This window comes from Lepidochelys kempii, chromosome 7 (genome assembly GCF_965140265.1).
Source record: "Lepidochelys kempii isolate rLepKem1 chromosome 7, rLepKem1.hap2, whole genome shotgun sequence".
NCBI classification, from domain to species: Eukaryota; Metazoa; Chordata; order Testudines; family Cheloniidae; genus Lepidochelys; species Lepidochelys kempii.
In genome coordinates, this window is record NC_133262.1 from 24,825,988 (window position 1) to 24,849,519 (window position 23,532).

Consider the following 23,532-nt stretch of genomic DNA (forward strand, 5'->3'; position numbering starts at 1 on the left):
TTGTCATCTAGTAAATTCAACTCATAATCCAGGCTGTATAAACAAGATCAAAGTTTTAAATCACATGCTACCTACTAGCTTTGGAGAGCTCACAGCAAAGCTAAGTTCAAGTAGGAAAAAGCCACATGCCCTTATGCAAGTCAGTTAAGCAGTTAATTTGTGGTTAAGTAGTTACTCCAACTTGACTTATTGCAAGGCAAATCTTGTTGCCCTATTTGGCAAGTGCTTTGTATTCTGCTTGCACCTTTTGTTCTGCCAAGGAAGCAAGGGGGAAAGCTGTTGATAGTCAAACAACCTGCAGGCTAGAAGCTGAAAGACAGCAAACCATGAAGAAAGTGTCACCCTGTGCTTCTTACCGACATAGCTTGCTCAACTAGGAAGCCATTAGCAGTGAAGTCCAAAATTCCACAAGTGGAGGGTAGCTCAGGAGAGGTGAGCAGAGGTTGAGAGCGTAGAGGCAGGTGAGGATGGAACAGAAAGCCAAGCATCAGTTAAGGAGGAAAAACTGAGAAAGTAAATATAGTAGACTGAATCAGAGCTGAAGAAAGGTTAGACACTGAAATGGAATTTAAGACAGCCTCTTCCAAGAGAAAGGGCAAGCTCAAGTTATAGCCCATTGATAGGAGACTAGCACCTAGAGCCATATTACGAATATTGAATTAAGTGGATATGCAAGATCAAATATTAAAGCAAATGAATGGTTTAAAGGAAAAGATTGTCATACACAAGGTAAGGATGTGCATATCCTGTAATCAAATCCATCAATATGGATGAAAACAGTCCATATTTACAGAAATACTTGGTGCAGCCATCATCCCAGTACATACCTTCTCCAACAGAAACAATGCAAGGACTTTTTGGAATAGTCTCTCCAGCAAATGTCACTCTGACAGTATGAGGACCAGCGTGAGTAGGTTTGTAGGTGCAACGGTAGACTTGGCTCCCTCTGTCTTCTGTCATAAGCTCCACTATATTCTTTCCTTGAGGATCCTCCACTTCCACATTAACATCACCCACACCAGCACCTACCCACATGAAAACAAGTTTAGTTCAGCCTTTTAACTCCGACATTGCAAGTTTGCACTTCGCTGGAAGCAAGACCCTTCCAAGTCTGACTCTGCTAAGATCCAAGATTAAGGTACTGTTTTGGGTTGGCAGACTGTGTGAAGGGATCAGCCCTGAGGAAGCCAACTTTGGAATGTTTTGCTATGGCCCAGCCACACGACTGTAAGGGCATAAGTGACACATTAAGGTGGTCTGGAACACTGATAGCAGCCTCTACTCAAAGCATTAGACCCATTTGTCCTTACACCACTTATGTTCAGGAGACACCCGAGTAGCAGAATAATTAAATCCTACCTCAGTGTTTACTTTTACCTTCTTGCCTCCCCCCTGGTTTGCAGTCTTATGGCAAAAAGGGCCAGATCCTGTTTGCTAGTAAGTGAAGGCTGGCAGCTCCCTAAGGTGAGGGAGCAGCAGTGGCAGGGAATCTGTCACTGCCTCCAGAATGGTTTCACAACAAGGATTATTCACCACTCTTGGCACTACACAGGCAACTTTAGACAAACTATACTGTTTGGCTTTTCCTCCCCACAAAACCCTTTCACAATTCAGTCTGTGCATGCAGCTGCAGAAGCCATAGGCTATGGAGCTTGGGGTGAAGGGGGATGCACCCAACTCAACTGCTTTTTAGCCACACCAAGTTTGAGTTGGCCACAACCCCATGTGCTAGGTTGCAATGCTATCATCTTGTGACAGAGGGACAACTGGGTCAAGTCTGAGTGAGGGTCATTGTGACCTGACCTGCAGGGTTCCTACAACATTCAAGTTTGGCCCACCTTCATGCAGGGGAAGGTGGGCCAAACATAAGTGAGGTGTTCCAACCTGATACACAAGTTGAAATGCCACTCAATTTTCCAGGGAGTTGGTAGAGGACAAACCTGTGCTCCACACACACACTAAATAGGACTCCACAGCCCCCAGCAGAAGATAATCAAATTCTCTCAAACTTTCAAATAGAGCAAGTTGCCAATATAAAGTAAGGAGTTCCTGGACATTAACCAGGACTGTGTGATTCCAAAATGGTGAACTGGAACAACTCAGGGGAAAAACTAGTTCTAAAGAATAGAATAAAATTAAAATTTAAGATTAGAGCTTCTACACCAGTGGTTCTCAAACTTTTGTACTGGTGACCTCTTTCACATAGCAAGCCTCTGAGGGTGACCCTTTTTATAAATTAACTATCCATTTAATACCATTATAAATGCCGTAGGCAAAGTAGGGTTTGGGGTGGAGGCTGGCAGCTCATGACCCCCTTTCTTCCCCCCATAACAACTTCAGGACTCTGAGAGGTCCTGACCCCCAGTTTGAGAACCCCTATTCTAAGCCAACATCCTACTCTAGACAAGGGTGTCTAAGTTCGTTCTTTTCTTCACCACCACTGAAGACACCTGTTATTCAACTATCTTGTATTGCTGAATAAGCAATCAAGGTGCTTTTTCAACATCCATGACTTTTAGTCCAGACATGTCTTTACATGAAGCAGATTACTATATCTCCCAATTAGAAACAATGTTTTGCTAGAGTAGTGTGGCAAGTCCCCTAAATCAGACAGCTGCAGCCAAGATTTTAGGAGCCTCAGGCAGAAAGCAGTTTAATACACTAAAAACACTGGGTTAAAGTGTTTAAATACTTTAAGTAATTGCCCTATTTTCTTTTACAGTGAAGTTCTGCATCAGCATTTGCAATATGTTAAACACACATTCTTGTGGAATATAGTATTATGGCCACAAAATGCTGTGAAGTAAATGGTCTATGAAGAAATGGTAACTTACAAGCTCACTAGTCATTTTAGTAGACTGACTGGTTCATCACTTAAGACAGAACTCAAATAGTAACTGGATGGATTCTTTTGCTGAAGCATTTGGAGTGTTTATATTTACAGTTAATCTTCAGTTTCTCTAGGAGGCAGATATATCATGCCCCATTTTAGCAAGTAGTGGAGGGAAGACTGTCAGTACTGACCAAAACCAAGTCAAGCTGCAAGAGCTACTGTAGAGTATATAATTGTGTAACTGCTTTACTAGGGATCTATAACTCATTTAAGCATGCTTACCTGCTGTGTAAATTTCAAAGTAGGTAGGTTTATTGGCAATGTTTCCGATTGCCTCCAAGCCTGGTCCTTTTGCTGTTACTTTGCTGGCATCACCCTGGGCTTTGTCAACATTTACATCAAATGGACTCTTAGAAATATGCTGTCCAGCAAATAAAACTGTAACCTAAAAAAAAATCAAATCAGACATTAGCACTGTGGAAGTAAGATTAGAATTAAGAGGCCACCTTGCAATTATGTTCAGGCCTGGCAGAACTTACTATTTGAAATCACAAGATTAAGTGCTTGAACTCTTAAGGTTCATGGCTAAGTTAAGAGGTCCTGTGGAGAAACTAATGTTAACTCCCTCACTTTGAGGCAACTGGAGGTACCATAGCTGCTTACCACACTTAGAAACACCTGGGAAATACGGGCCCTCAATTAGATTTAAGTCTTAATGTCTCCAGAAGATAACCATACTCCACTGCTGGAGGCCCAACGGCTACTTGCAACAATCGTTATACTAGTGCACAGGGACAGAGGATAGGCCCCATTGTACTTTGCACTGTACAGACTGTTGTAGGCAGACAAGACTGAGGGTGTGGGGAGGGAAGGGTATAAGAGTGAACAAGCTCATTTTCAAGATTTGGAGGGAAGGGGGTTTGATCAGCTAAATTGAAAGCCTGTCCATTGTGAAGTTGTGCTCCATCATGCTTTTGGCATTTAGACTCATTAAGCCAGGATGTGGCACCCTTTGGAGAATACATTTATTTGGGCAGTGAGCCTGCACCACTATTTTACTAGTTTCTGCTTTTTTGCACTACAGAAATGCATCTTTGTCTTCCCTGGATCAGAATTAATGGACTCAAACTAGTGATCAGTTTGTCCACCAAGGACAATAGCTAGTTATGAGGATTAAGTACACATCTTGGACTATGAAGCTGAATACAGCTCTAAATACAAAATCCAAGAGCCACTTCACTTAGTGTACCTGGAAAATACACAGATCAAGCAAGCAGATATGGCACACTAAGTTACACAAAGTCCCTGACTGCTTTGGCCATGGATACTCCGTTACAATGAAGCAACGTGACTCAAGGCAACTAAGGTAGAGATGTTTGCTTCTCACGGTCCTTCCTACATGCTTCACTCCCAGTATATCCAGAGAAAAATGACACTTTGAGGACTGAACTCATTGTCGTTGGCTCTGGAACAGGCCCTAGTTGGTTGCCAGTCACAGTGGTGGCAAAGAGAACAAGATTGTAAAAAAGTTTAGAGCTATTGGCGATAGATTCTAGGTCTAGTTCTTCCAGCAGAACTTGCAGGCATAGGATGAGGACCTGCTGGAGATTGAAAGGAAAGCTAGCCAAGGGGGCAGACTGCAGAGCTGGAGCAACTGATGAGAAATGCAGAGACTCTGCAAGGGTCAGCTTTCATACCTTGCCTGGTGGAACCACTAAGCTAGCAATCTAGAATATAGGGGGCTAAAGTGTACCCAGCTGTACAGCTAGGGGAGAGTTTTGAAAGGAAGTTCTCAAGGTATGGGGCAGGTGTGAAGACTAACAGAATGATCCAGGGGTTTGGCTTAGTCATAGTTTCCCCACTAGATCTAACTGGGACAGTGCAAAGGACTGGCCTGACCACTCTAGTGCATTTACTTTGGGCCCTCCCCACCGCCAAGTTGTCTGCATAAAGATTCCAGGAGCCCAGGACCAGCATTTTAGAACCACCCTAGAAGGCTGCTAGTTTTTCCTAATGCTTGAGCTTGGGAAGTAGAGGGTACTGGAGAATGATGTATTGTAGCGAAGCCCTTTCAACCCTGTGGCTTAGAGTGGAATAAAACTTGAGATAAACTGCAGCACAGAGGCAGGAGGAGGAGCTGAATGGAGCCCATCCCTTCAATTCATTCTTGCCAGCCTCTTCTTGAGTGTGGTAGGTGGTCCACTGTAGTTACCCTCCTGGTGGGCCCCCAAATCAGGCTGAGTCACAGGCCTTACTCCTGGTACTAAAAGCTCATGGAGACCAAAAGGCTCTGCTCATGCTCTGAAGGAGTCTGACACCAGCGTGAAGAAAACAGCAGAGAGGATGAGCCCAGTGGCACAGTGAATACTCCCCCAACCCCTTTTGGAGAGGACAGACATCCTTTTGATCAGCATGTCATGTTATCCTTGCACATCACATCAAATAGAAGTACTGACCACAAGACCATATTCTCTCTCAACCTGGAGAAAGGGATGAACACACCCATCTCTTAGGGGAAGGGAAAGAATAGTCCATTGGCCCCAAACTGTGGAGACTTGAACAGAAAATGGAAACAGGTTATTTACACCAAGGTTTCTGGGTAGTTATCTCACCAGTAAACATGCAAGGTTAACACGCCCATGAATAGCGCAATACTAACTTAAGCATGTTGAGCATCCTGAACACCAAAAAAACTCACCTTGTGAGGTCCAGTAACTTTTGGCACATACTGCACAGAGTAGGTTTTGTTCTTGTCATTGTCAGGTGTCACTTTTGCCTAGAAAGGAAGGCAAAGCATTTGTCCCAGAAACATTGAGTCTACACTTTACTATCTGCTAAATTAGGACTTTTCACAAGTGACATTCAATCTTTAGTTGGTAGACTTTGATGCTGAAACTAGTCAAAAGAGGAGAATGATCATCTCTTTAGGACCCACAGCAATGCTTTAGATATAGTTGCCATGGCAGCAAGTATACTTGCTAGCTATCTGTTCCCCATTATCGGTGCAAAAGCCACTGACATTTCTAGGAACACATGAACCCACTTAGTATAAACTGGGTGACCTATTCTGTTCCTTTACTAACACACACAACTAAACTGGAGGCTGACCAACACGGTTAATCAGTATCAACTACAGTGTACAATTGGACTTGTCTGGAATGTCTTAATTCAAATTCTCACTTGATTAAAGTAACCAAAAAACTTTATCACATTAGTGGAATTCCTCGAAACCAGACAGCATTGGTTATACTCCCAAGATTGTTCTAATGTACCGAGTAATAAGTAATTAGCAGCAGATATTCTACAACTTTAGTCATTGCTCTTGCAGAATGATCAGGGCTATCATGATTTAATTCTATCTGGTAACAATGTACTGTCATTTGATTTTTCCCTTTGATTGGTCAAGTACAGTTCACTGCAAGAATTTACTTCTAGTGATTCAACATTTGAACTGTGTTGGTTGTAATTGTTCAAGTTAATTGATAAATCATGCTTTTCCAAGTGGTGAACAATCAGGAGGAGGGCTTGAAGACAGTAGGGCTTTGAATCTGGTAAGACTATTTTAAAATGTTTTCTTCACTACTAGAACATTGCTTAGGGAAAACCAGCTATGGAAAGATTTCAGAGTTGCTTCTGCAGTCACACTGCGCATGGTAATTGTCCAACTGGATCCTAGCTAAGGAATCCCTTTTTCTAGCTGGCTTGTTTATGATTTGTGTAAGAGCCTAGAAAAGATTCTCAGGAACACTATCTCCCTGGCAAGGTCAAGGCCTTGAATACCACTTCAGATTCAAGTCCAGAGTGTGATAGTTTTCAATTTTCATGCTAGAAAGCAAAACTGCCTAATAGGACAACTTGACAAATAAAACATGCTCCTGTCCCACCTGATCAGTTGTAATTGAAAGTTTTCTATTACTTAAGAACCATGTACACTAATTCTTAGCAAACTGTTGTCAGTTATTTTTGGAATTTTAAAATATTCATATATTCTATTTATGATCAGAGAAACTACTTAAGTATTGTGCATTAAATACAGTTTACTACACTGAGATACAGTAGTTAGTAATCATTTAAGCTATTTTTCCCTACCAATTTTCATGCAAAATATGTTTAGCATACAGACCTCTTCTCTGTTGCCCTCTGGATCTTCTATGAAGACCATTACATCTCCCTGCCCAGCACTGATAGTATCTACTGTAAAGATGGCAGGTTGCTTCACCATGTTTCCATGAGGCTCAACTCCTGTTAAGGGGATAGGACACAAAATGGCACATTTAGGTGGTTGTTTCAAAACTAAGAGGTTGTTTATGACAATCACACAAGCCACCTAATACAAGTTCTGATATGGCCTCAGTTGTGAGACATTAAGTTCTAACAGTTTCTCAGGCCTGCTTGCTTACCAAAAGACCAGTGGTGTTAGACAACTGGCATCACAACTCAGGGTAGCTACACCTGTCTTTCCCCTTACTGCTCCAGCAAGGGCACCCACTGAGGCTTCCAGCTCTTCAGCTGTTGCCTCTGGGATGAAGACCTGCATCTTTCTCCCTTCTAACTGGGGTATTCCCAGACTGCACAGTTCCCAGCCTTTATGCCAGCACAGACAGGGTGCCCAAAGAACCTGCTTGGGGTCTCTTCAGAGACTGCTAATAGTGACTGTCAGGTAATTACCACAGGTCGAGGCAAGCCTACCTTATTCTTAAAGGCACAAAGCATTAGCGAAACCCAATGAAAAGCTACATCTCACACATGCCAATAAGCTCATCAGGAAGCCCAATCTTAACATGGATTCTAGCAGATTAAAAGTCATTGAATGCCTCCACCCATGGGGGATTCCTTATGGTTACCCAATTACCACAAATTCAGCTCAGAACAAGCACTCCATCTTATGGGACCTCAGTAGACCAAATCCCTCTGATCCTGCTATAGGGATTTGGGCCATCCATGTACCAATGGTCTTGTCCATTTGCTGGATCAGGAAGAAGGCCCTGAGTCAGTTAAAAAACTCAGGCTTACACCCAGAAGTCTTCTCTTGGTCTTTGGAAAAATCCAATTTGAACTAGTCTATGAGTTTCTCCCCTAGGGGTGGCTTCAAAGGTTGACAACAGAAGTCCATTAGCATTCCCCTCCCTACTAGAAAAGGCACATTCAATCCCTATTGGGTACATTGTACTATAAATGCAGTTGTGGCAGTGTGAGTTACTAATGTTGAGCTTTATTGAATAAGTTATCTTAATTCCATAGGTTTTGTTCAGGATATTAGTGTCACAACCTGCACTTCCTACAATACAGGCACCTTTAAGCGTTTTAATGGTTAACACAAGGTCACAGCAGGCTGATCCCAGAATGAAGTCAGGAATTCTGAATGCCACTTGGCTTTAAGTCTCAGGATAGGCTGCCAGATTCTCCGAGATGGAGTTAGGACTGTTCAGAAGAGCCACCAAAAGTTAGAAGCAGTGTCCCATGACGCAGCTTCCATAGGGTAGCAAGGATTGTTTCATTCTAGTTACAAGAACGATGTTGGTGTTACTAGTTCATAGAATTGGGAATGTTGAAAGTATTACAGAGAAGCCACAAGGTTAAAGTGGTAGAGAAGTTCTGAACAGCAATTCGATAAGATATTCGTAAAAAGATAAGCCAGTCAGTATTGGTTATTGTGGCCAAAAGTTTAGTTTGTAGTTTTCATAGGCATTCTACTTTCACTACATGTAACTGACACTGTTGTGGTTTATCTGCTGGTGAACATCCACATCCCTCCCTAATTTCTCCCATGCAAGTCATTCAAAACATCTTGCCAAAAACTAAGCTTACACAGCTAATATAGCTTAAGTGAAGGTCTGTGCCCTGCAAGACTGGACTTTTAGCTTAACTAAGTTCCCCCCCCCCCCAAAGTGAAAAGGCTCTGTACTTATCTTAGCACAAGACTTGTCACAGCATGCAGTTACTGCAACTTAGTTACTTGATTTTTTACACTTAGCCTTGAGCTATTACACCTGTCATGCTGTTGACTGAATGGGTGGAGGAGTTTCCCAAAGTTGCTTGTTCTATGCTAGTCCAAGCATATACATCATATGTCCGAGAAATTGCTTCTCATGAGCCAGTGCCTCTAGATTTATTAAATCTTGGTTTCTCCACAGCCATTTGTACAGTTAGTAGAAAATGCAGTGTCTGATTGCTTATCCAAAAAGTGGCTGTGAACAGCAGAATTTCTGAACCAATTTATCTCTAGAGAAATGCAACAGTAACATGATTATTCCTAGTCACACATTAGGTGTTAAATGCATCAAAGTCATCAAGAGTGAAATGCATGTTTTGCACATAAGCTGTTAATGTTCAGGTACTGTACCAGCATGGAGGCAGCACCTCAGAAGGTTGTTTCCCCTTCCCTTGGGCAAGGAAAGCAAGACAATGAGATAAAGCTACTTTCTTGAAGGTGGAGCTGAAGTCAGAACTTACCACTTCTCAATCCTGTTAGCCCTCCAGATCATGCTGCCCCTAAAGGGCCTTATTTTGCCTATGATAAAGGTTACTGCAAACACTCTTCAGGGAGTCATTAGTGCAGTTCTATACACAAACTGTAATCGCATCCTCTCAATTGAGAACAGTTGTCCTTGCAGTAAAGAAAGGTTGCGTTAGCTTGGAATACAATAAGATACCATCTTGTTTTACTTACACGCACACACCATGAATGGATATGGTAACAAGAGATTTTCCTAGTATTCAACTTTAGGTTGCTGGTAAACCTCCTGTTGGACTTTTTTCAAAGTCACAACTCCCAGAAAGTTTAAGATTTGGACCAAGATGGTTACCAGCTAGTTACCCTCATCCAATAAAAGGGTCTCCTCTGCCAGAAAGCCCACATGGCTTCTCACCACTAAGCACTGTCCATGTTTGCACTAAAACTAACAAGATAGTGTATGGGCTGCAATGAAAACCTTGCATTGTTGATTCCTGATTAATAGTTTGGCTATTTTGGGCAGCAACTGTGAGCCTCATGTTATTGTCGATGAATAACTTGGAATCTCAGTAAGTTTCACTATGACTATTCTAGTGTTATATGTATTGACCCACCCACCCCCTGCAGAAGCAGCTAGTCTTCTAGGGCAGGAATATCTGCCTACATGCAATCAATCTTTTACTTACTTCTTAGCTGCACTTTGGTTTCTGGGCTTTTTTTAAAAGAGTGCATGCTATATGGTAATATGCAAATGGGGTGGTGCACACTGTTTGAGTATTGTTTGAGACACTGATCCTGTACATTTTGTTAAAAGGTTTCCTGGTCTGCCATCCCACTTTTCCCAGTGGTGGGTTGTTACATATATGCAAGGCAGCAGGCTTCCTAAACATGCTCAGAAGGGGTGTTTTTTTGTGGGGAGTTGCATTTTAGAAATAGGAGTGTTTTTTGGACTGTCTCCACATATTTCTGAGCCAAAGCACCACAAGAGAAGTACACAAATCCAGCTTGGACTCCAGGCCTACTGTGGACAACACAATCAAGCAGCAACTTGTTTTTCTGAAACGTCAACCTAAGTGTTCTTCCTTACCTCTGCCATAGGCCCTTGCCTTCTTTGGATTCAGTTTGGGTTTTAGAGGAGCTCCTGGTTTAAGCTTGGCTTTGGGAAACTGCGACAGGTAAGTCATTACCGAGTGTTCATCCACACTAGGGTGAATAATTTCTTCAGGAGTAATCACCTGGAACATACACAGGTTAGTGTTTGACACGTATTTAGTCTACCATCAACCAACATTAGACTTCAAGAGCAGTACAATTCAGGTACATGGGAATTCTATACATTCCATTAGCTCCCCTTACATAGTTTCCTAGGGTTAACTGGAAGGATTTACAATATACAATTCAGTTTGAAAGTATTTAATGCCGTATCATGGGTTGAGTTAGTAGTAAAGAAGTCTGCATTAGGAAGTTCGTAAAGCTAGTCTACTTATGCAGTTTTAGGGAAACAAAGATGGAGACCACCACTGCCTGTTTGCTTCAATAACTAATGCACTTCTGTTGAATTCTTTACTTTCGAAGCAGAGACCATTCAAGTTACCCTTCTGGGAAAGCAACTTGGGGATATTCCTTCAGTGAAGAATGCTAGATGAACAGCAGCAAAAGTGAAACGGAAATGCACACTGACAGCTGTGATGCTGTCATGTCCATCTCAGTTTGTTCTAATGCCATGAGCATAGTTACTGCTCAGAGATTAACATATTGCTTGTTATACTATGAGCATGAAAATCTGGTTTGAAGATCCATGGGCTCCTGTTCAAGTGAGATATTCAATGCAAAAGAAAGCTACTTTCTTACAAAAGTACTTAAGACGTCAGGTGGCAAACTAAATGAACAGGTTAACCCCAAGGACCCCGTTCAAGCAAGTACACTTAGTAATGAAGAATGAAGAGAGTTCTCCCCCCGACCCCCACTCAAAAGAGAACGATGTGTTCCAATACCCAGCCATATCTTTATAACAAAGGTTAGTTTTATTTTGAAAGGAGAAGATTGTATAGAAGAGTTCTGGGTGTGCACTGCTGTTGAAATCAAATCTACTTAAAGACTTGATGAAACTGCTTCTGATTAAGTCAGAGCAATTTTAAGGGCCTGAGTCACTTCAACTGTTCTCTCATCCAACAGAAAGAAGCTGCAAGTGGGCAAATAACCAGAAATAAAAGTAAGTCTCAAGGTTAGAACAGGAAAGTCATCCTGGCCTTGAAGCATTTCCCCTTGAACACCATTAGTTGGTGTACACTATCTTCCTCTCTTGCATAAGAGCAGTGCTCTCCTCCATAGAGCTAGCATGTAAGCCCTGGTCTACACTGCAAACTCATGCCCATTTAACACACACCCCTACACCTGCTGCAGTTATATCAACCAAACCTCCATTGTACACTGCATGATGTTGACAGGAGGGCTTCTGGAAAGTGGAGTACATATGGCAATGAGAGAAGCAATCTGGTCAGCATAGGTAGCTTCTGCACTAAGCGCTACAGCTGCTTTAAGTGTAGACAGGGCCTGAGAGTCAGAACAGGGATTCAAGTTACTGAAGACAGACTGCAGATTTCTAGCTCCACACTCTAAAGACGTCTGAAGGGCTACTATTGAAGAGAAGCTCACATAAATTTAACAGGACTTGGCTGTCAGAATTAAGTTAGTGATAACAGCACTGACTCAGCATCCTCTCTGCTCCAGGCATTTTTGCTTTCAGTCTGCCTTACCTGAGGCACACCCAGCCAGTCATCAGCTTGCTGCATGGCTTCACGAGCATTGTCAACTGGTTTCTTAGGGTCCCAGGTCTCCCAGTCAGGGCAGAGACCTAAGAATAAGCAAGTTATGCATTCAGAACTTTCACATTGACTGTTTATTTGCTAGAGGTGTTTTTTTTAAAAACTTGAGACCGTCACATGCAACAGTGCTTATTCTGGGTAATGACTTTCCAAATCTGTGCATAGGACTGCTTTTAGAGTCCAAAAAGCAACTGGCTCTCAGGGAAGGATATCTAAATAGGAAGTTCTAATCTGAAAGCAACACACTTACTATGGTAGAAGGCTACCTTCCTCACAGTTCTAGAACTGCACTTATTGGTTGCAGCCACCATACTTCCAAGGAAGGTGGCATGAAGTAGGATGTGTGTCACTTATGACTGCCAAGGGTGTGCATGCTGCAGGATACAGTGCAGTCTTCAGTGACACCAAGAACTTCCAAGCTAGCCTATGAACCAAGATGCCAGTCAGGAAAGACTCCCACTCAGCCATTTGATTGGGAGGTTTTAGATTTAGCCTGAGGAATGAGGTCTCTTTTGGACTTAAAGCACAATAAGATTTAAATGACAGTCCCTGTGGAATCTTGTGCAGAGCTGACAGTCTATACTGTGAAGATTGTACAGCATTAGGAGAAACTGTCAGAATTGCACTAGATTAGCTCAAGTAATTATGTTTACAACACCATCATTTCATGGCAAGAAAAGGTACTTGTGCTGTTCTCCCCTTCATGTTATTCTTGCTCTAGTAGAGAAATACACAAATAAAGGTGAAGATTTAGAGTTTTGGAGGTATACAGCTTCCTGTAACTCCAGCATTCTGTGCCAAGTGTAAGTGTTTTAAAAGCCTTCATGCAGAACCTCCTGCTATGATCTTAATGAAAGATGTTCATGTTCAGCCCAAACAACAAGTTCGTTTCAGTTTAGGAGCCAATGTTTGCTCCTTCATACCTTGTGTTGATCCAGTAGGTTAGGACAGACAACTGTAGTGGGGGCTGTAGTAAACCAAACTAGACTTTCATCTTTATGCTGATATTTCCAGCGAGGGCTGGACCTTTAGCCAAGTCATTTAAAGCTTGCTTCCACAACTGTTTTGTAGGCTGTTTTATAAAAAAACCTGTAGTCTCATCTAGAGGGGCATTAGATGTCTAATCTTATTGCTAAATTTAGACCATTAGCTCAACACTGCCACAAGGAACAAAAAAAGAGGGAGGAAAGACACTGATCTACAAAGAGAATGCTTACCTGGAGCACAGCTATCAACCAGGGCACCCAGTGCTTTGCCATCCTGCCAGTTTTGATTGAAATTTGTGATTGGCAAGTAAGGAATTTTGTTCTGAATCCAACCCAGCAGTCTCTGCTTAGGGGTCTGTTTCTTGGCATCGTCATCTCCTTCATCCTCCCATACTGGCATTGAGATGGAATAATGGAGGATAAGGGTCCATACTAGGCCAAGGATCAGTTTTAAGTTCCCATCAACAATTGCTTTGCTATCTGCAAGACAAGATAAATCTGGTTAAGCCTTAAAATTGGTAAATGAAAGAGCTCACCACACACACACACACACACACACATTTAAATTAAGCACAGGAATTACCAGACTGATTCCAGTGGTCCAGTGTACCCATCTGATCCTCTGCCCAGTACCTACTGGTTCAGAGAAGCAAGCTGCACTCCTGAAGGCAGTTTTGGAATAGTCTGCTCAGAGGGGTGGTGAACATTCAAGCCCCATAAGTAAAAGTGTTTATGACCTGGAGCACATTATCTAGAACACACATGTTGTTTCATGATCCCTGAGAGTGGATAACCTTTTGACTCAGGCTAAGCTCTTGGCCTCAATTCTCTTTGGGCAGCAAGTCTCACACAATATTTATTGCTTCAGAGTATTCCTTTTCCTTAATTTAAGGTGTGCTGTCCCGAAGTTGTTTAAGGTCCCCTTTTACAGCTGTTTAAGGAGCTGCTGATTTGGGGCCCTGCCATTTTAGAATGCCACTTGTTCTGCAGGGAATTTTACATTGCAGGACAAGTCTGTTGACTAGAGTTCCAATAGGAGAGACACTCCCTGTTTCTAAGACAGCATTTGAAAGCCTTAGGGTGGGTCTGTACTGCAGTAAGACACCCTTGGTGGGGCTGTGTTGCCCAACTTAGGCTCATGAGGGTTCAGGCCATGAGGCTATAAAATATCAACATAGATGCCTGGGCTCATGCTAGAGCCCAAGCTCTGCAACTCAGTTTAAAGACTCATTTAGGTTCAGTTTAGAGGAGAATTGGTGTGGAAGCCATGTTTAGAGACATTTGTCTTTTGAGACAGTGCACACCCAAAACCAGGTTTCATAAGGCAAGTATAGGAGAAGCAAATGTAGGACATTCCAGTGCACACCAAAGCAACAGTTTGATATGCAGTATGAAACCATGCCTGCCCACTCCCCACCCCCTCCCAAGCTCAGACACTGCATGCCTGATGGTTGGATATGCCACTTGACCAAGTAGAATAGTGAAACTGAAGAGTGTGGGAAGTGGATTACTAATTACATGTAGGACCAATTTTAAATCCAGGAAACAAGCAAAGCAGAGTCTCAGTGGATCCTCTGTACTCTGCATGGCCCAGCCATGAAATACTTCTACAGGAGCCTATGGCAGAGCTGGCATCTGATGCCAAATGGCCAACAGCTCCTTAGAGCAATCAGGTCAGTCTGGCAAAGTTACCAGGTTGCTGAACACAAGGCTTGGAGCTCTGTCTTTATCAGAAGTAGGGAAGGGGCAGCTACTCCCTGCAAGGACCAATTCTATACAAGTTAGGGACTCCCACAGCTGTAGTGGGCAAGTATTCCCAACATGGGGTTGATCCCCACAGCATGAAGTTCTGTCTCACCAGTAACAGTTTAAGTGACTGCAAGATAATACAGGAAGACTGTCAGAACCAGAAATAGGAGGCAGGTTGTCCAAACCCCAGTCTCGTGGTCTTGAACCTAAGTCACACTTTGTCACCAACATCAACTGATTTAAGAATTTGAACCCAGTTCTGCAGATGTTAAATGCTCAAAGCTAGCCTTAACTAAAACTGGTAGAGAAAATGGAGTGCTGGGTAACAGAGGCCACTTCTTGATAAGATGTTTTAAAGTTCTTTAAAACAGTTCATCCTCCCCTTTCCTCTAGGTCTTAGGCCAGCATGTTAAAATCCTGACATGTGATACTGTGAATGACTTTTTGCCAAATGAGTTGGCCTCATGTGGTGGCCCAGAGAGTAAGACTACAGCTGGTCTAATAATGGATTTTTGTTTATTGGGAATCCTGGGAAGGGGAGACTATTTCTGGTTGAACCAAACTTTTTGGCAAATCAGGACCCACACTCTTTCCCTGGCCCAATGGCTATCTGTTATGATCCAGAACAAGCAATGGTGGTTAGCAGACCATCAGTTCAATTCCCTGCCCCAATAACTGTTAAATATTGATCTTAAGTGGAACAGCTTTGACAGGAGAGATAAACACCATACCAGAATGTTCCAAAGGCCAGCGGCAAGGGTACTCTCCTGCAATGTACAAGAGGTGAATTCAAATCTCTTCTCCACAACCTGCTGAAGGGGAACTGAACCTGGGTCCCCACAGCTTAGGTTAGTTACCTATCCACTGGGTTAAAGGAGGGCAAAGGAAGATGGAGGCCACTGCTGTTTTGTTAATTAGTCCAATGGTTCTCAGCCTTTCCAGGCTACTCTATGGCTTTCAAGAGTCTAAATTTGTCTTGCATACCCCAAGTTGCACCTCACTTAAGGCTGATTTCTATAAGCAAGTTTAAAATAGAAAGTGTCAAAGCACACTGAGAAATTGCTTACTTTCTCATTTTTACCATAACAAATTGATTGGAATATAAATATTTCTATTTCAGTGTATAGTACAAATTGCACTATAAACAAGTACATTGTATGATTTTATAGTTTGTATTGACTTTGCTAGTGCTTCTTATATAGCCTGTTGTAAAACCAGGCTATGTATCTAGCTAACTTGATACACCTACCCCCTGAAGACCTCTGTGTATCTACCCGGGGTACATGTACTCTAGTTTAGAACCACTGATCTAGTCCTTGGTTTTTGCCAAAAACCCAAATACCAAAATGAAGGGTTTTAACATTTTGATCAAAGCTATTTTGTGAATGAATAGTTCAGAGTAAAGAAAAACTGCCAAAAGTTTTGCCCAGCTCTCAACCATTACTCCATTCAGTCACAGAAGTTGAAATACCTGTATCAGATTACAAACTTAATTTGTGACCATCACCAGTGCATTAAGATGACCCTCTTCAAGCACATTCCTGTTAGGCCAAACTACCACTGAGAAATAAGGCTATTACTGACATCTTAGATTTCAATACGTTGACAACCCTTGCAATATGCTTTGGTTTTAAAAAGAGTCACCAGAAGATGACTTGGTAACTGTCCACAACTGCTATGCAGATGGTTTTGCCAACAAGTATTCTAATTTCTTTTTGCTGAAGCTCAGACATGCATGAGGGATCCCTATAATACAACAGTGTATATTTGGCAACTATCCTTTTAACATACCCAGATGCTTCAAGTCTACTAAGACTTATACTGCAGACATTTCTGGTTCTCATTTATCTTGGTCTCAAGTAAAATATAGAAGCCTAGAAGAGAGAAGGTAAGGGTCTTGGAGACTCTTTAGCTATCTTGGAAAGCCTGCTTGACAGTCATTTTGCTACTACTGGCAGCTTTGTACACAACGGTCTTAGAGCAACTCTTAGCCAACAGGTTGACAGCTCAAAGAAACATAACCCATGTGGTTCTGCCCTCTAAAGTGAGTGCTGGCTCGGAGACCAGGACATTTAGGACTGAAAGTCCTCAAAGTCCCACCTTATGATGCCCAGTTACTGCTACGCACATGTAAACAGGGGGAACAGTCCTGCTATTGTGGGGAACTTTCCTGGCTTCTGCACTACCCTGGTGAAATAGGTTAGCAAAAGGATCCGAGTCCTCGCTCCCACTTCCTTTACCCAGTGGCCTCCCTGCCCTTGAGGGCTCCCCTTCCACTCTGTCTGGAAGAGTCCTCGTAACCCCAGCAAGGCTGGGCCCAGGATTCCTGGGGGCTTGACCCCCAACCCTGCTGTGGTCACCTAGGACAGGGGCTAGGGTGTCCCCACTCTGGGGTACTCTCTGCACTGGGCACTTCTGACCATTACATACAAGTTATTTAATCAACAATTAATTCTAAAAAGAATAAGGGAAAATGGGAAAGGTTAAAGGAAACATCACAAACAGTCTCTGGAGTGTCTGGGCAGTTCAGTCTGTTCCTTGTAAGTCCCAGGCCTCCTTCTTTGCTGCAGGTCAGGTCCTGGCTTTGCTGCAGGTTGGACACTTGCTCTGGTGGTGGCCACATGCTCTCAGGCTCTAAGTGGTAGAACCTTCTTCCCAGTGTCGCCCCTGCCCTGTTGGGGTTATGATCCAAGCCTGGCCTGCAGAGCCCCTTGGCTGAGACGTCTCCCTGTGCTGGGCCTGCTGCCCAGGGTCCCCCTCGTTCTTCCCAGCTGCTCACTGCACCCAGCTCCAGCTCCACCACTGTCTCTGCACTGCTGCTGCTCTGCCTCCAGCTCCCTGGGCTGCTTCTTTGGCTCCTCTGGCTCTGGTTGCTGCAGCTCTGCTCCCAGGACAGGTCTGCTCTGCAGGCTGCTTCTGTGACTCTGCTCCCAGCACAGACCTGCTTTGTGGACTGTCTTTCTGGCCCCTCTGGCTCTGGTTGCTGCAGCTCTACTCCCAGGATAGGTCTGCTCTCTCTGGGCTGCTTTTCTGGCCCCTCTGCATCTGGCACAGCTCTGCTCCCCAGCTCAGCTCAGGCCCCTGCTTTCTCCTTAGCCTGGCCCCACTGTCTGACCCAGGCAAATCCAGCTCACACAGACAGGACAGGACCTCCCTGGCCTCCTGACCCCCTAATTAGCCTGCCTGCCCTGTCATTCAGGCCGACCTGGAGCATTGGCCTCTCCCTATTGCTCCTGGGGACCATCAGTCTCAGGGTCTTGGTTTCCAATAGATCCTCCCCTTTTAGTACTGGGAGCTAGCCAACCAAAACACCCACTGAATGTTAGTAAGGGGGCAACAGTCCCCTTACACACATTGCTACACTGCAGTAGTAACCTGACACCAGTGTCAAGAGCTTTCATTTTGGCTCCTTTTAGCCTATTACCAAAATAAAGTTAAACACGACAGCCAAGTTTAAGATTATAGCTCACTGTATGCAATTACAATACAAGAATGTTAGCTGCAAGTTAATGTAAATACACATTTTGACAACAGTATGTTCTGTACAGAACTGAATAATATCCTGATTTGTCTATCACTCATTCTAGGAGGCTAGTTTGGTCAGACTGTTCTTGGAAGCCAGATTCAGAAATACCTAGCTGAGACTGTTTAAATACATGTAGAAGATATGTCTGCTTTGGCGTGAAGTACTGTTAATAAAACCAGACTGCAGGCTGTTGGCACTTGTGGGAGTTTCAAGAGAAAGCTCACACAATGCAAGTTGTTTTGTATTCTAGCACCAATTAAACAGCCAGTCCTTTATACTGATCATGTATTCAGCCAGGTTCTTTACCCTAGTTTCACTTAAGTAGGGAATATTCATGAGAGGGAGAACTTGTAGCCTATCAGAGCACCCCTGCCCTGAAGTAGGATTTGTATGATCAAAAGAGTCTTACTTATGGCTTCAAGGAAACACTGACTAGGAAGCTTATATCGAAGCCTGGAAGCTAGAATGTACTGAGTTTAGGAAATGGCAGATTATCTTCACAATATAACTATTTGCTTCCTATTTTGTAATCTATTCTATCATGCTTCATTTTGTATTTTGCACTGCTGCTTTTTGAGCGAGCGAGCATTCATGTATCAGACCAAGATCCTACCATTTCATGGTGTGAATTATGTTATAGCTGGGTTCCCAGTTATCACTCAGGACTCTGCTACACTTATAGTGCTCTAACTTGCTGGCTCAGGGGTGTGAAAAGTCACCCCCCTGAGCACAGCAAGTCAGCATGCTTTAAAGTACTAGTGTACACAGGCTGAGTGCTGGGAATGTGGCTCCGAGCACTCTGAGCTAATCCCCTTGTGGAGGTGGATTATGAGGAGCACTGGGAGAGCTCTCCCCCAGCACTTGTGTGTGACCACACTCGCACTTCAAAGCGCTGCTGCGGGAGTGCTCCTGCAACAGCGCTTTGAAGTTTCCAGTGTAGCCATGCCCTAAGCCAGAAGTTTCTCAGTGTTTTGGTTTCAGAATTCGTACTGGCCATTGGCATTTTAGTGTTACCCTTGATTCAGTGAACAGGCAAAGCAATGACTTATGTTCTAGTTAGGACTAGTTTAATTTTTTTTTAAAATAGCAATGATATAAGTTTGAGTCAGAAATACCCATCCAGCATTACCAGGCAGGTGAACCAGTCAGATCAATTCACACTAACCAAGTTGCTGTATGTGAAATACTGCTCAGCTATGACAAGGTGTGGCTTCCCCAAGTTGAAGCACATCACTAAAAATATCTATTTTGCAGTTATGGCACAACTGCAAATCTACAGAGAGTTTAAGACTGATAATTGACTGCAGCGAGCAGCAATAGAGTTTAGTGGCCTGAATCATCTTCCTGTAGTGCTTGATCCCCACCATTTCCTTGGGTGGGGCTCAGCAACAGTCCCTGACAAAAACAAAAGGCAATTTAAAAGAACGCAGTTTCTGAAGTCTTATTTTGGGGCAAACTGACTGATATATAGACAGACAAGACAACTGAGGAGAATTCAATAGACACTGATCTGGAAGAAAGTCTGATATGAACAGGACCAATCTCCCTCTTTGCAATTTGGACTAGATTAAAAAGATATCCTCTATCAACTCAATTTGCTCACTTGACCACTACTAGCCAGTGGTAACTTATTTGGTCATAGCCAAAAGCTGTCTATTAGAGAGTCCCCTAACCCAAGCAAAGCCACAGGACATTCAGATACTATGACCAGCATTAAAACTGCATCAAATTATCAGGTGCGGGTATATTTGGTACAAATACTAGGAACTGTCAATTTGACAGTCACATCTACTTTTAAAGTACGGTTAAGGCTAAAATTTGTGTCATGAATATTTTTAGGAAAAGTCAGACTGGTCACTAGCAAGAAAAAACCTCAGAAGCCCATGACCTGTTTGACTTTTACTGAAAATTTGGGACAATACGGAGCTCAGCTACAGGGTCCCCATACTGCCCCCAGCAACTATGCAGCTTGGGGGCGACAGGGGGCCTGAAGTCATGGGTTCTGCGACTCCTGCAACCTCCATGGAAGGATTGTAGCCTTAGCTGTTGCACCAAGGTAACTTTGGAGATTACAATTTCCAATTTTACTTGTGCATTTGAAAGTTGGCCCCATTTGTGGGTCTTTTACAGGAAGTGGTGAGAAATAAAATAGGAAAACAAGGCTGTTAAAGCTTGACAGGGCATCAGTGAGAGGTTTTGTTCCATAAACAGCCTCTTGTGCTAGTTTCTATCCCTTTAAGAAAATTCACCAATCTCTGCAATCTCCATTTTGGTTTCAACATGGTTGATTGGTCTTTAAATATACAGACTTATCCAGCTTACATTAAGCCATATTGCTACACTGATTAGCTCAGTCTTGTTGGTGAATGAGGAAAAAAGTTTAATAGAACTGATCAAAAGTTCCAGAAAACATGCAAATTAGTTTTTAAACTCTCCATCCAGCTCTAGTGAAAGTGTCCGGAACAAGTTTTAAAACTTACTATACTACTGTTTTTTTAACATTACAGTTTAGCGGTCTATTTTGCTGCCTTGACCAGTTCTCCAGTCTCAATTGCTTGCAATACAAATACCAGCAAGATGAACTAGTATCTTCTTGTAATCACTGCATAATGACCAGATGCTGATTATGTATCACTCCATAATTAATCCAAATAGCAAAACTTGAGTGTCCAGACCCCCTAAGGCTATTCCCAGGCCAAAGTGTCCCAAAAACTGAGATGACAAAATGCTTGTTAGCTATATAACCTCTTGCTTGGGAGGAAATGCTGAAGTCTGTTACCACAGCTAGAGCCAAGCAAGCACCAGAGCTTGACACAATTAGAGTTCCCATCTAGGAAGAATAGGCATGTTCCTTTTGCCTTACCTACTATCCAGGACATGTGGTCTGATATTTGGGGATATGCAGAATTGTGTTGATGAAGCCTTCCAAGTTAAGTCTTTCTAGATCTTAGAGTCAGTTTAGATTTGTATACAGCTGTTGCTTGAGATTGGGGTGGGCAAACTACAGCCTGCATCTGGCCTGCCAGCCATTGAGCTCCCGCTGGGGAGCAGGGTTTAGGGCTTGCCCCAATCTGGTACTACGGCCAGGGAGCAGGATTGGCAGGGCGGTGCTCCACACAGCTACCAGAAGTAACTGCATGGTCCCCCTCTGGTTCCTACATGTAGGGGCAGCTGTGGGGGGGTCTGCTCTGTACACTGCACCTGCCCCAAGTGCTGCCCCCACAGCTCCCATTGTCCAGGAACTGCAGCCAATGGGAGCTGCTGGGGTGGTGCCTGCAGACAGGCAGCATGCAGAACCACCTGGCTGTGCCTCTGCATATGAGCCAGAGAAGGGACATGCTGCTTCTGGGAGCTGCTTGAGGTAAACTCTGCCCAGAGCCTGCATCCCATTGCCTCTCCCCACACCCTAACCCTCTGCCCCAGCCCTTATCCCCCCCTTCTCCTCCAAAGCCCCTCTTTCCCTCTGAGCCCCTCAGTTTGGGCTTGGAGCACCTTCCTACACCCCAAACTCATCCCCATCCCTACCCCAGAGCCTGCACCCCAACCAGAGCCCTTGACCCCTCCTGCACCCCAACCCCAGTTTTGGGTGCATTCATGGCCTGCCATACAATTTATATTCCCAGATGTGGCCCTCAAGTGAAAGTTCGCCCACCCCTGCTTTAGATATTATTTCAAGTTGGGCATGCAATTGTACTGTAATGCTTTAACTTGCATTTCTATTAGCAATCAACATGATGCTTTGAGTTCAACCTGTTGACAGCTTATTCTGGGATATGCCAACACAAGTGGCTCACTTTTAGTTCTGCACAAAAGTTCAAGCAGCACCACAGAAGACAAGTTTTGGAAAGGATTAAACTGCTTGTTTGTAATTATGAATATGCCTAATGAGGCTTTATGTTTCCTTTATGTTTCAATGCTGGAGACCCAGACTGTCTTATCCATCGTTAGCGACAGACACATTGGAAGTTCACCATACTTGGCCAGCTGGCCAAGTACAAGACATGGAAGCCTAGTTAAAAGTACTTTTCAAGCTTTCAGCATCCTTATTCAAATAACTATCAGCTGGAAATGAGTAAGTTACCATGGGCAGCAAGGGCCCTGAAGTAAAAGCAGGAGGAATTGTCAGCTTTACTTTTGGCTCTTGAAATAGGAGCAACATAGATACAGCAAGATCCTGAAGGGAATGTTGCAGGGAAGCCACAGGAAAGGATAAACAAGATTGCTTTGAATAAAAGCTACAGAAGCCAGAAGGGAATGAGTGGTGTTCATTCTACAAACCTGACCACAGAGAGAAGCCCCTAGAGGAGCAGCACTCTAGCAGTAAGCCTGATGTCTGTCCACCCTAGCTTGGAAGATGTTTGTATCCTATTAGCTGTTTCCCCACCCCTGTATATTCATCTCTTGCATGACAACTTGCAAGCTCCACAGTCCCAGGTCAACAGCTAACACATTTGTCCTTATGTTTGCAAGCTGAGAGAAGTTTTGTCAGGAGATAAGTGACTGAAGATTGTTTTGGCCCTATTAGCCCAGGCAGCTTGAATGTGACTTTCCATATAATTGAAACTCAGGAGTTGTATATTGTTCATTTTTAAAGTCAGCATGTGCCCTCATACATTTAAATCACTGCACAAGTTAGCAGCTCTAAGTGTCACTGGTGTGCCTAGAGATACTCATTTATCAAATCACAGCTCAGAAATCTACTTTTCACAGTTCAGGACAACCGCATGTTTATCTGCTCTCCAATAGTCCAGCAAGGGCACTATGTCTAGGCTCCTAGCTCCAAAGCAGCCATTTCTGCTGGAGAGAAGCCAGCATCTTTCCCCTGCTCCTGATCAAGGTATTATTTCCAGGCTGCAGAGTTCCCTGCCTATCTTCAGTTCCCCACAAGTTTTGTTCCCTAGCCAGCCTACTTCGTTTATAGTCCTCTGGAGAGAAAGCATTGTAATTGCCCACAGTTTTAGTCACCACAGTGCACTCTCAGCAAGCCCATTAAACTGAAACTACAGCTAAGATGACCACAAAAAGAACCTCCAATGCTAATCAGTTTACCAGGGATCACTTCAAACTGAAACAAGGGCTCTGGCAGATCAGTCCTTTCCCAAATGGTTTTTTCCTGTGGTCACAATAGCTGTTAGCTCAAAACAAGCACATGCATCAAC

At 43.4% G+C, this 23,532-nt stretch overlaps 1 protein-coding gene across 5 annotated transcripts in view; it reads right to left on the reverse strand.

The window, feature by feature from the left end:
* Positions 1–23,532, reverse strand: part of FLNB (filamin B) — a 113,038-nt gene that overhangs the window by 55,176 nt on the left and 34,330 nt on the right. For all 5 annotated transcript variants that reach the window (XM_073351444.1, XM_073351443.1, XM_073351441.1 and 2 more), the window contains exons 2-8: positions 13,330–13,578; positions 12,044–12,141; positions 10,375–10,522; positions 6,957–7,075; positions 5,532–5,609; positions 3,116–3,278; positions 828–1,025 (exon numbers count right to left, since the gene is read on the reverse strand). In XM_073351444.1, coding sequence (XP_073207545.1) covers positions 828–1,025; positions 3,116–3,278; positions 5,532–5,609; positions 6,957–7,075; positions 10,375–10,522; positions 12,044–12,141; positions 13,330–13,578 — 1,053 coding nt within the window. The remainder of the gene's footprint in view (positions 1–827; positions 1,026–3,115; positions 3,279–5,531; positions 5,610–6,956; positions 7,076–10,374; positions 10,523–12,043; positions 12,142–13,329; positions 13,579–23,532) is intronic.